Source organism: Solanum pennellii, chromosome 4, assembly GCF_001406875.1.
Source record: "Solanum pennellii chromosome 4, SPENNV200".
Taxonomy (NCBI): domain Eukaryota; kingdom Viridiplantae; phylum Streptophyta; class Magnoliopsida; order Solanales; family Solanaceae; genus Solanum; species Solanum pennellii.
In genome coordinates, this window is record NC_028640.1 from 71,412,311 (window position 1) to 71,426,416 (window position 14,106).

Here is a 14,106-nt window from a genome sequence, read left to right on the forward strand (position 1 = left end):
GTAAGTCAAACACTTCCCAAGTGTGATTACTTTCCAAGGCACAAAGCTCATCAGTCATAACTGCAATCTATTTAGCATCTTGAGATGCTTCTTTGAAAGATTTTGGTTCAACTTGAGGGGAAAAGGAACACAAGTATGCCTGGTAAGGAGTGGACAAATGTGAGTACTGAAGAGAATCAGAAATAGGATATGACAACTTGCAGATGATTGTTTAGCTTTAGAAGAAGTGACATAATCACTTAACCATCCAGGTGGTTTAATATTTCTAGAAGGTCTAGACTGAAACTGATCAATAATTTGGAGAGGTTCTTCTGTAGGTGGTAAAGAGGGTAATTCAGCAGTTGGGTTATTAGGAGTGGTTTCTACAATGAGACCAGGGATAGGAGCAATGTTGCACTCAGTTGGAGGACCAGAAAAAATAATGAGAGGAGGGGAAAAAGAATCTGAATTTTGTAGTTCAAATATGTCAAAATCAGTAGAAACAGATTCAGTTTGGTAAGGGAAGGTGGATTCTCTGAAAGTACATCTCTGTACACAAAGAATACCTTATCAACCAAATCAAACAACCTGTAACCCTTTTTTGTTTCAGAATAACCAAGAAAGATTGCCTTCCTGGCTCTAGGAGCAAACTTGTCCCCTTTTGGCAATTGAGCTGCATAACATAAGCACCCAAAAACTCTTAAATGATCAAGTCTAGAGATCTTCTTTAACAACATCTCATAAGGTGACCTACCACCAAGTACTTCAGTATGGAGCTTATTGATCAAATACACAGCAGTCCTAACACATTCACCCCAAAAATGAATTAGGATAGAACTTTGAAATCTCAAAGCCCTTGCCATTTCCAAGATGTGTCTGTGTTACCTCTCTACTTTTCCATTTTGTTGAGGACTGTATGCACAACTACTCTGATGTATAATACCTTGAGAAGCAAGTAAATCATTAACAGAATAGTTGAAAAACTCAGTACCATTATCAGATCTTAAGGTTTTCACACACAAACCAAACTGATTCTTTATTAAAGCAATTAAATCCTTGAGCACTACAATAACCTCACTTTTAGAGTGAATGAGGCATAGCCAAGTATATCTACTATAATCATTAACAATAGTGACAAAATATTGTTTCCTATCAAAATTAGGTTTTCTTATATGGCCCCCAAATATCTACATGAATGATTTCAAATGCCTTTAAAGTTCTGCTTTCACTAACAGGAAACTGTAATCTACACTGTTTTGCTAGGGGACAGATCTCACATTTATGTTGTACATTCTTGTCTGAGAAATACTTCATTGATTGAATATGTTGTAGAATACCATTTGAGGCATGTCCTAATCTCAAATGCCATAATTTTGCATCCTCACTCATATTTGCAGTAGCCATAGCTTGTATTGGTGACTGTATTTGATTCTTTAAAATATATAATCCTTCCATCTCCTAACCAATCCCTAACACCTTGCCATTTTAGAGTCCCTGAAAGACACAAAAATCAGGGAAAAATACACTGAACAAGATAATTTCCTGGTTAACTTCGATACTGACAACAAACTAAATTTGAAGTATGGCACATGCAAGATATTTCTAAGTTCACAATCCTGTAGAAATTGTGCATTGCCAATTCCTTTGATATCACATATACTTCATGTTGGAACTTGTGCTCCATCACTGCTATTTCCTTGTATTCTTCTAATAGTGGTCAACATCTCCTCATTATGTGTTATGTGGTGTGTAGCTCCACTATCGATTATCCATTTATAAACTCTACTTGTTTTTGAGTTTAAAGAAGCCAAACCTGACATATTAGCAACACAATCTGATGTTCCTGCTCTATCCATCCTATCTACCAGATCTTGATATTGAGGTGGTGTCATGTGACCTTCAGCTTGCTTTTCTTTATCATAAAAGTCATCAGAATTCCTTGTGAAATATGCATATGGTTTGAAGTCAGGCCTAAAACCTTCAGCTGCTTTGTAGTCATTTTTGTAACCATCAGTTCCTTTTCTTTTGCTTTGAAATCCTGGTGGATATCCTACTAATCTGTAGAAATCACCCTTGTAGTGACCTTTGAATCCACAGTGATCACATATTGTTCCAGGAGGTACAAATTTCTTTGGCCTAGGATTATATGTTTGAGTTTTTCCTGCTAAGAGTGTTAAAGGATCTCTTGTTCTCTCTGAAACTCCCAATGCTCTTTGACTTTCTTCTTGTGTTGCTACTGCATACGCTTCATTTACAGTTACTGTTGGTTTCCCAGCCAAAATATTACTTCTAATATTGTTAAAACTCTCATTCAATCCCATTAAGAATTTTAGAAGACTTTTGTGATCTTAAATGTCCCACATAGGCTGTTGAATCCTCACAATTGCAACCTGGTGATGGAATCATCACATCCAATTCAGCCCACAAATCCCTGAGCTTCGAGTAGTATGAAGTTACAGAATCAGTACCATGTTTAAGAGATGTAATATCAGACCATAAATGATAAATTAGCGTTAGATCTGATCTATCAAACCTTTCCTCAAAATTTTCCCAAACCTTTTTCGCGTTTGAGGCATATATAATCCCTGGCATTAATTCACTTGTAACAGTACTCGCAATCCACGATAACACTATCGCATTACATTTTTCCCATTGTTCCTCCAGTGCTCCTTTGAAAGCTGTCTTCCTACACGATCCATCAATAAATCCAAGTTTCCTTTTCCTCTAAGAGCCAATTTCATTGATCGACTCCATAAGGAATAATTTTCTGGTCCAGTTAGCTTGATTGGAACCAAAATCACTCCAGGTGCATCAGATGCTTGAAGATAAAGTGGATACTTGTGATTCTGAGATTTANTAAGAGCCAATTTCATTGATCGACTCCATAAGGAATAATTTTCTGGTCCAGTTAGCTTGATTGGAACCAAAATCGCTCCAGGTGCATCAGATGCTTGAAGATAAAGTGGATACTTGTGATTCTGAGATGTGACTTCATTTTCTGCCATTGTTGTTGCTTCATCTGCCGGCATTGATGTTTCATTAATGAGTTTTTCTTCACTGCTTCTCAGTACCTTTTTCTGTCTTCTTCTGCCGAGATCGATCCCTCACGATCTGGGCTCTGATACCATGTTAAACCATATCATTGGTTTATGGATTGTAGCATAGAGAGCATTTCATTGAAGAAGAGAAAGAAAAAGTATTTTCATATATGAACAGATCCAAGTTACAGTCTATTTATACATCACACTCATTGTAACTAACTTTCTAATATGCAATTTGATATAACAACTTTCACGTGACTCTTAACAGACTTAACCGACTCTAATTACACTATATTATTTAATACAAATAATAGCAAAAGTTTAAAAGTTTAACTTAACATTTAATAACAATATAAAAAAAAAACAGTAACAACAATATGTCAATAACTAACATCCAACATATAATGCAGTAACAAAAATTGGTGGATGAGAAATTATGAGACTAATGCTACTGTTAATTCTACTGATATAATAGTAGGAAAAATAAGTACGGTGCACCAAATTACGACCAAACCACGACACATGCTCAAATATACGTATACACCAGCCTTTCACTTTAAATCGCGATTTCTAATTTTTCTTATCTAATATCATATTTTATTAATCTAAAGCAGATGTAGTTAATATAGTATAAATAATTTTTATTCTTGCACACATTGTTCAAGGAAAAAATTATTGAAATTTAATAATTAATCAAGTTAAAACACTTTTGTAGATTTTTTTGATTTTGTTTTCATAAGCTTAAATATTTTAAAATAGAAACACAACTTAGTTCAGTAGTCTATCGTATAAAAAAAATGAAGAAATATACTGTTGCTAAAACGGCATTTTAACGTGGGTTGGGGAATATTTGGAATTGTTATAAATAGTCAACCATGGAGATTTCTAATTATACATTTACCATAAACCAAAATAAGAAATTCAAAAATCGAAAATGAAGAAGCTTATCTTCCTAATTTTTAACATAATTATGCTTTCCATCGGCAATTGCGGTGGCCCTTTAATCTCTCGACTCTATTTCATTCATGGCGGCCAACGAATTTGGATACCCAGCGTATTACAAACTGTTGGTTGTCCAGTTATTCTCATCCCTTTAGCCATTGCCTATTTTCAACGCCGGAAAATTCAAGGATCCGAGGCTAAAATCGTCTTTATCACACGGCAAGAGTTCATCGCATCTGCCGGAGTCGGAATCATCGTCGGACTCGATGGTTACTTAAACTCGNTATTACAAACTGTTGGTTGTCCAGTTATTCTCATCCCTTTAGCCATTGCCTATTTTCAACGCCGTAAAATTCAAGGACCCGAGGCTAAAATCGTCTTTATCACACGGCAAGAGTTCATCGCATCTGCCGGAGTCGGAATCATCGTCGGACTCGATGGTTACTTAAACTCGTGGGGACCAGCGAAATTACCCGTTTCAACTTCGACTCTAATCAACGCGACTCAGCTTGCGTTCACTGCGCTTTTTGCTGTGCTTATAGTCAAACAGAAATTGACTGCGTATTCGACGAATTCAGTCGTTTTGCTTATCGCCGGAGCTGCGACTTTAGCCCTCCGAGCGAACGGTGACCGTCCGGCCGGCGAGTCGGCGAAGGATTATATGTTGGGGTTTGTGATGACGTTTGTTGGTGCGGTGTTATATGGATTGATGTTGCCGTTAATTGAGTTGATCTATATGAAGTCGAAGCAAGCTGTTACTTACATTACTGTACTGGAGATTCAGATGGTTCTGGGAATTTCTGCTACTGTTTTTTGCACTATTGGAATGATTATCAATAAGGATTTCCAGGTACATATTATACTCTTCTTCACTCAATTCAAACGCTTTTCAATTTCTGCAGCAAATCCAATTTCAGATAAACATAATTTTCTTATCTGATTTTGAAACTCACAAGATTAAAATCATTTTTCAATTGTCACCGAACGAAATTAAACTTTTAATTTTATATTATTACATTTAAATTAACAATTTTAAATAATTTTGAAATAAATATCTACCAATTCGATCAAATCCGCATTGGGGTCTATTATGTCTATCTACTCTGTCCTGCTATTGTTAATAGTGTGATCCATCCGCTAGAATAAGTACACCAATTATAATCTTCCACCTGTCTTGCCTTTTGAATGCTAACACCGTGGGTCCTTCGTTAATTAATCGTTTTAAAAATGCAGGTTTCAAAAATATCAATTTATTTATTGTAACAGAAAAATAATATTTGTTTCTATTTTTTTTTAAAATGAAAATGTCTTAACTACAACAATCAATTTCTTTATTTCACACACCTATAAACTCGAGTATGATTACCACAAATCATAACTCTTGTGAATAAAAAGAAGATTTAAAAATAACAGTAAAAACTATATATAAATTTAAATTAATTAAAATTTTATATAAATATACTAAAAATAAAAAGAAAGGAAGTAACTGAGTAATTGTTTAGCCCATGTTCCGATTGGCCAGGCAGGCTCCCCATTTCTATGAGTTTTTTTCGTCCGTACATTAAATAAGGATAGAGCCTCCTACATTTTTTTTCAAAGCGGAGCATGTGACAAGTAAATATAATTTTTTTTCGTATTAATATGATGAAAATATATTTTTAAAAAATTATATAATTTAGTTCCGAAAAGATAAAATCTGATAAGTTAGTGCATAATAATAAACTTATTTACCTCTACTCTTGTACCTACTTATTTATTGTAGAAAACAAATGTTACACTTAAAAGGAAAAACTATATTTGATAAAGCTAATATTTTTACCATTATTGTTGACTCTTTTCTAATGTCTAAACTTGTTGCTTTCCTTTCATATCAATTATTTTCCTCCTACCATCTTTTTTTTTTTTTTTTTACTTTGGGAAACTAATTAAAATGGAAGAAAAATAATTAGATTTGCAAAATTTAATTTCTAAAGCTAATCTTTTTGTTAAATGTAGTTTCATTTGCATTATTAACATCATATTTAGAATTTTTACAACATAGGTGCACTACTAAAATTGAATAAAGAAGATTTTATTTTTTCTAAGTAGGTATTGGTCGTCATCTCTTTAGGTAAAGTTACTCTAATAGTCGGTAGATAATATTAAATTAATTTTTAAAAATTTATATATAAAATACCCATTCACTAAAGTAATTATAAATACGCTGTAAATCCGCTCTTGTAAATGCAATGCAAGTGCACGCATCTAATTTATAAGAGAAAGTAATAAATAAGAGAACAAATTCATATGATTTGTGCTTTCTGTTCTGACAAAGGAAAAGAACGAATTTTCCCTCTATTCTATACTTTTTTTATAAAAAAAAATAATAAAATTCTATGCTTTCCATATATAAAGTGAATTTATTCAAGTTGGATTAGACAGAATAAATAACAATAACTGACTTATTTTTGACAGGCGATTCCAAGGGAAGCAAGTCAATATACAATTGGAGAATCTAAATATTATATGGTACTCGTATTGTGCGCTATTATTTGGCAATTCGCGCTCATGGGTTTGGTTGGAGTTATTTTTTATTCTTCGTCTTTGCTCTCTGGAATTATAGGCGCTTTTTTACTTCCTGTTACTGAAGTTTTGGCTGTAATTCTGTTTCACGAAAAATTTCAAGCGGAAAAAGGAGTTGCTATTTTTCTAGCTTTATGGGGATTCGTTTCATATTTTTATGGTGAATATGAACAAGGGAAGAAGGAGAAGAAAATGAAGTTGAAGAAAAATGAGAGTCAAATATCTCAACAATTAGACATGGGCCAAACAGGCGCAGGACATGCTGTGTAGTAAATTTAATGTGATGGCCAAATATTTTATTTTATTGTACTTGTATGAAAATTAATTAATTTATTAGGTGCAAAAAAAAAACAGATGCAAATAGTATCTGTTTTTTTATTTAAAAGATGTGATTCAAGAATTGATTGGTTACCCCACAACTACTCAATAGTCAATACACAGACCCTGATTAATAAGACATTTTCTCCCTTCTAGTTGTGTTGATCTATTATGAAAGAGTGAAATTTATCCTCATTGTTCTTGTCATACCAATATATATATATATAATCCAATCCAATAATGTAACCTGCTTATACTATTATGCATATAAATCAGTCTTATTTTTAGCTACTCCTTTTGTTTATCCGAAAAATAAAATATAAAAAAAAATAAGCGACAGGTCATGTCAAAGACGGGAACGAATATGTAGTACTCTGCTTCATTTTATGTGACATTTTTCATTTTTTGAGAGTCATTTGCGTATGGAATCATCAAATTTTTTGAAGTGAAATTTATACATTTGTAAACTACGTAAAGAGTACTATAAGTCATAATAATTTATAATTCAAAATGTTAAAAGGATCTATAAAAAACTTACGGTCAAAGATAGACTTGTTTGAATCTCGAAAAGCGAAAAGTGTCACTACTATATATATTATAGGAATATATTATATCTACCCATTTGCCTTTCTCAATTTAACGAGTTGAAATCAAAGATTAGAGGTTTGGATTTTTAAAATTTAAGGATATAAGAGAAAATTATTACTACTACAATAGAGTTGGGAACCAAAATAAGCCACAAAAATATAAAAGTAACCAAAATAAGCCACTATTTTAGTAAGTAACTAAAATAAGCTTAGTGGAAGAAAAAGTTCCATTATATCCAATAATCTAAACGTTTTCCGTTAGTTTCATAACGTTTATTTTTAATATATAACGGAACTTTTTCTTACACTTTATAAAGTGGAGTTTTTTCTTCCACTTTATAAGGTGGAAACTTTTATTCCATTTTATAAAGTGGAACTTTTTTATTCCACTTTATAAAGTGGAACTTTTTATTACACTTTATAAGAAGAATATTATTCACGTCTTGAAGAAGCTTTTTCAGTGTTGTCATATAAATTATATTGATTTGATATGTCATTAAAACGAAAAAAAATATTTCATTATGTATTTTTATTATTTTATTCTGAAAAATCTATTTAAGGACGTTTATACATAGTTGATAGCACCTACAACATAAATCTTCTATATTTGTTCATTTCAATCTAAAAAAAATATCTTCTACACCTAAAGTTAAAGTTTCAATTTATTGGGATGGCGAAATTATACATGACGGAAATACCATTTATTATAATTGTCCTCCCAAACACAATGCTAAATATCCAATAAATGTCCGATATCATAAATTTATTTCATCAATTTATTAAAAAATGGGTATAAACAGTACGATTATAATTTGATTATAGCCGGAAAATACCCTACTTCATTTTTATCACAGGACAAGTAAATTTTGGAGAGTCAATTATCTATAATGACGAATAGTTGACCGACTTTTTAAAGGTTCCAAATGACTATATAGATCAAATCAAGTCAACAATACTTGGAATCTATGTTAGGAAGGAGCCTAAGATTAGTCAACAACGTTCTCCTTTATCAGTCGATGTTCATCCCTAATTAGAAAATCATAATAGCATTGATGGATTTTCGGTAACTACTTTTCTAAAATGACTCATTATCAAAATACTCTTACCGGCCGATATGATTTTGATTTAAACAAAACTATCAATGATAGTGATCGGTAATGCTCAATTATTATGTTTCAATTATTGTTTGTTGATTTTGTCAATTATTTATTAATTTATATTATTTATTATTCTTATTATTATATATTTTATAGCGGTTTACCTCAGCAAGATAGGGATATTGCTCCAAGTTATGGACTAAATAATTATTTTGGTCAGTCCTCACACTTTGAAATGACGGAAAATGTTGGGACATCCTCAAATTTTCATGTCTCGCCTACTTTTGATGCAGATGATTATCGCTATGTCTAACACTTATTTTTTAATTTGAGTAAGTTAATTGCATGAGCCAAATATTTATATATATTTTTACATATATAGGAAAAATACTACACAAGATGAGCCCATTGATCCTGTGATATCGATGACCATGACCTTCCTAATTACGGCTCACCTTCAGCTAGTGATAGTGATGATTTGCCTAATGCTGAGCAATCAGGAGATAATGTTTCATTTGAGGCATCATCTAGTGATGATGATTTTTTGACTCTCAATCGATCGCCAAGACCAATGTCCATGAGTCCGTTTCGTAATCATGAAATTCATATCTTGATCATCTCTCGAATGGTCCAGATATCTTTGGTGATACACGTGATGAATATATATCACAACGTACGTGGCATGAACCAGAAGATTTCATGAATGATGCTATTTATATTGAAAAAGACATGTTATTCAATTCAAAGAAGCAGTTGCAAAGAGCAGTTAAACTTCTACATTTGAACATAGCAAGGGAGTGCTTTGTTATTAAATCAACAAAGAAATCATGGCGACTTGTTTGCAGGCGTGTAGAACAAGGATGTCGATTTAGGTTAACTTCTTTTATTGATAAACATACTAACATGCGGAAAGTTGGAAGACACATTAAAGAACATACATGTGATATGGGTACGTGCCGCGAAAGGCATTTCAACTTGGATGTTGAGATGATTGCTAACGTCCTCCGTGTTGATATAGAAAGAACGCCAAGGTACAATTTTATCCCTAGATAATTTTTATTTAATAAGGTAATATTCATTTTTTATTTGATAATTAATATTATTATTAATTTCAGGTTTCCCATCAAAGACTGTCAAACAGTTGTTCTTAAAGCATATGACATTTCAGTAAGTAAAAGAAAAGTCTATCTTGATCGCAAGCAGGCTTTTGAAAAAGTCTATGGTATTTGGGAGTGTTCTTTTGCCGAGTTGCCAAGGTTCGTGGAAGCTTTGAAACACTTCAATCCTGGAACAGTAGTCAATTGCATGTTGATAGTCAAGACACATATTGGTGCAGAAATAGTCAAACAATAAAATCCACCATGTGGGAAAATTATGGAAATTTGTTGATATTTTTTCGGAAAAAAAATAATCAGAAAATGTTTCAACTTAAAGCTAGACAAAAAGATGAATTTTTGTGTACTTTATGACATAAATACTTTTATTTTGTCTTATATTTTACGATATTCTGCCTCTTAATTTATTTTATTTTATTTTCATATGATTTTGAAGTAGTGTTACTATTGAAACTTTTATAGGACGTGTAAACCTAAAGTTTTCTATCAATGAATTTAGATGACTTCCTAACCAAAACTAAATTAAGTCTAAGGTTGAAAGTAAATCAAACCAAAATCACATTCAAAAAAAAAAAAAAAAATTTCCTACATGTACAAGGCTGCAATCTTATCTATTTTTGCACCTAAAGAAACGAATATGAGTTGTATGTTGTCGGGTTGTGCTACTCCAAAATTTCAATTTGTTTAGTGTGGGACCGCTTCAAACTGTCGGATTGGGACCATCTTCAAAGTGAATTTTTTTTTGGAAGCCATGAAAAGGAAAAGGAGAGAAGGTGAAGGTGAAGATGAAAAGGTAACTTTTTATAAAGTGGAAGATTTTCTTCCACTTTATAAAGTGGAAGAAAAAGTTCCGTTATATATTAAAAATAAACGTTATGAAAGTAACGGAAAACGTTTAGAAAATTGGATATAGTGAAACTTTTTCTTCCACTTAGCTTATTTTAATTACTTACTAAAATAGTGGCTTATTTTGGTTACTTATATATTTTTGTGGCTTATTTTGGTTCCCAACTCACTACAATACTTGTTTTTTTTTTAAAAAAAAAGAGAATTTTTTGTTGATATAGTACGGCTTCTACTCATTGCGAAAAGCTATTGAATTCTTTCGAACTCACCAATCCATAGTTAGCTCACATATTGCTCAATTATACATTTTTTGAAATTAATTAAAGTTAATTATGAGGTAGGTATCTTAATTAGGCATTAGTCAAACTACACATTTTTTAATACCTCAACTTTACCCACCATTGTCAATCTCTATGGTAGTTTGATCATGAAATTAGAGGAAAATCCAAAGATTTTAAATCTTTATAAAGAAGATTCGTTTGTTAAATTAACTAGTAAAAAGAAGAAAAAAAGGAGTAGCTTATGTACCTTACAGTGTGTCAAAATACAATAGATCAATCAAAACCAAAAGCACTTATTTAATATGCAAATTCTAGATAAATCATTGTCTCCCACTTGGACAATCAAACCTAACAAATATTATTTCATAGGGTCACAATATCATCTTTTTTGCACACACATTTGCATTTGCTTTAGGTTTAACGAGGTACATTCATTTTCCTAAGGTCAACTCTATTAATATCATCAATATGTCAAAAAGTCAAATAAGTGAACAACACTCAAATAGCGGGTGGGGCACGATCTACAATTATGACAACGTGAGGCCTCTATCTGATCATGTGTATAGTTAAATCGTTAAAGCAATAGTCTAGTAAAAAATTTCGTTAAAAATATTCAAATATAAAGAAACGAATAATTTTTATATTATCACTAAGAATATATGCAGCGAATGTATAAAAATCGATAAATAATGAAATTTTCCTTTTTAAATCCAGACCTGTTGACAAGTATCTTGTTGCTCGGATAAAACCAACATTTTTCCTATGAAAAAATATAGAAATTAGTGACAATTGTATTACGTTAATAAGGTTATAGATTTACCTACATATATCAAAAGAATATGCAAGTTATTTAGTGAAAAAATAGTTGGGCTCAAATGTTTTGGGTTCTGTTGGGCTTAAACAATGTTATTAGGTCTGCTTCCTAGCCCTTTTTAAGTTTAACTTCAGACTCGTGAATTTAAAAGATTTGGAAATTATCGAACATGGGCATAAATTCAAACTTTGGACATTTATGCATTGATAAAAAAATGTGTTAAATGATTCTTTGTTTTTCCTTAATAATTTTGAATTCCTAATTAGTTGTGCAGGTTTGCAGGCTTATAAAAACATGACTTTAATTTGATGCTAATACATGACGGTAAATTAATTGCATTAGTATGTGAAAAAGGGAATATCTTGAAGTAAAGAAAATAAATCAGAATTGGTATTATTGCAAATTGTAACAATAATTACATGAGCCTCATCATGATCTAATTCTACAAAGAAAAAATAATAAAAAATAAAGTGAATGGTCTTGTTGCTTATGAAGAAAACAAATGAGACAACAAGACAAGTTCTGCTTATTACTGAACAGTTGAGTGACAAAAATTTTAGAGAACAAGCAGCTAATGCCAGCCCATGTTCGAGACCGAATCAGAATTTATACTTTATCAAAAAAAATTTTAAGTTAAATATTGTTTAATCTAATAACTTGCACAAACTCGATAAATGTCTCAAATAAAATATAAAATTTCAATCAAAGTTATTGAATTTAACCGTCTCATAAACTATATTCTAGTTCCGTCTCCAAATTATACCAAAACGACTCTGCCCTCAATCATTTACTTATCCTTACAATTATTTATTGCTCTACACCCTTGGATTTGGATTTTTCACTCCTTCCATCCCAATTCACCAATTTTTTATTACAAAAATTTCATATACACTTAAATATTTTCACATAAATCGAGATGGAACCAATAATTATCGACAAAGTTCAACAAAATTGGAAATGGATAATCAAAGCAGCAAATGGAGAAAATTTATACTTGTACTCAATTGTATCACTCTTGGCATAGGCTATTGTGGTGGCCCTTTAATCTCACGTCTCTATTTCCTCCACGGTGGCCAAAGAATTTGGCTTTCGAGTTGGCTAGCATGCATTGGATGGCCAATTGTTCTCATTGTTCTCATCGTCGCTTATTTTTTCCGTCTAAAAACTCAGGGCTCTGATACCAACTTTTTCTGTATAACTCGTCAGGAGTTCACATCATCAGCCGCGTTAGGCATTCTAGTCGGTCTAGCTGGTTATCTTTACGCGTGGGGACCCGCGAAACTCCCTGTTTCTACTTCAACCGTTATTTATGCAGCACAACTTGGATTTACAGTAGTATTTGCTTTTCTTATAGTAAAGCAAAAACTGACTTCCTATTCAGTGAATGCGGTTGTTTTATTGATAGTTGGAGCGGGAACTTTAGCGCTACGAGCAGAGAGTGATCGACCAGAAGGCGAGTCAACTAAACAATATGTTTTGGGGTTCGTAATGACACTTTTGGCTGCTGCTTCAACAGGGCTTGCTCTGCCTCTACTTGAGTTGATTTACATAAAGGCTAAAAAAGATGTAACTTACATTATGATTTTGGAGATTCAAATGATACTTAATATTTTTGCTTCTGCTTTTTGCACTGTTGGAATGATTGTTAACAAGGATTTTCAGGTACATATATGCATCAATTATTATCAATTTCTACTAAACATGATGTGTTTTGGTAACTGTGGATGCAATTTTTGCAGGTGATTTCGAGGGAGGCAAGGGAATTTGAGCTAGGAAAAGCTAAATATTATTTGGTGCTAATATGGAGTGCTATTATTTGGCAATTTTCGACATTAGGAATCGTTGGAGTAGTCCAATATGGTTCATCATTGCTGTGTGGAATTTTGATTGCTTTGTTACTTCCACTCACTGAATTATTAGGTGTAGTTTTATATCATGAAACATTTCAAGTTACAAAGGGGCTAGCTATATTCCTTTCTCTTTGGGGATTTGTTTCATATTTCTATGGTGAAATGAAACAAAATCACAAGAAGAAGAGGGAGGAAGAAGAGAATCCAATTCCCCAAACAGAAATGGATCAAACTGATCTCTCTGTGATTTAAGTATGTTATTTTATTTTGTATGATGTTTTGAATAATTTCTACGTTGGAAGTCTAGCCGATAAAAATATTATATACATTAAGGTCAAAAATGGTGGTTTAGTTGGAGCAGCCCATTAGGTTTTTGTTGGACTTCATGAACACTGACCCGTGATCCTTCCACTGCACAGAGCGGGAGTTATTCGTTGCTCTGTGAAACCAGCCTCACGCGATCCACCCCACTCTAGGAGCCAAGTAGCCTATGCCTTCGCTTGGGCTACATAGCCCAACTCTATGCTTGGATAGGGCAGGCCAGAAAATAGCCCACAAAGTCCAGCCTTCTGGATCAGCCCAACATTCCACCACATTAATGCCCTCACTTGAGTTACAAGCTCATGTTACAAAGCTCGGCAAATAGTGTTCCTTTCTAATCATTTTTAAATAAA

At 32.5% G+C, this 14,106-nt stretch overlaps 1 protein-coding gene and 1 pseudogene across 2 annotated transcripts; both read left to right on the forward strand.

Annotated features, from left to right (window-relative positions):
* Positions 1-3,880: 3,880 nt before the first annotated feature.
* LOC107015705 lies at positions 3,881-7,037 on the forward strand (annotated as a pseudogene). The gene is made up of 3 exons (XR_001456373.2): positions 3,881-4,158; positions 4,330-4,812; positions 6,417-7,037. The product of XR_001456373.2 is annotated as a purine permease 1-like (transcript).
* A 5,350-nt stretch (positions 7,038-12,387) lies between these two features.
* On the forward strand, positions 12,388-13,735 carry LOC107017189 (purine permease 3-like). Its single transcript, XM_015217459.2, has 2 exons — positions 12,388-13,244; positions 13,322-13,735. Exons 1-2 carry the CDS (start codon positions 12,540-12,542, stop codon positions 13,682-13,684), a joined length of 1,068 nt encoding a protein of 355 aa, XP_015072945.1. The 5' UTR covers positions 12,388-12,539; the 3' UTR covers positions 13,685-13,735.
* Positions 13,736-14,106: the final 371 nt, after the last annotated feature.

What these genes read in the sequence shown, in the direction of transcription:
- LOC107017189 (XM_015217459.2), top strand. Translation starts at nt 12,540, where the DNA reads ATGGATAATCAAAGCAGCAAATGGAGAAAATTTATACTTGTACTCAAT. An exon ending in TTGTTAACAAGGATTTTCAG is followed by an intron (nt 13,245 to 13,321) that starts GTACATATATGC and finishes CAATTTTTGCAG; the next exon opens with GTGATTTCGAGGGAGGCAAG.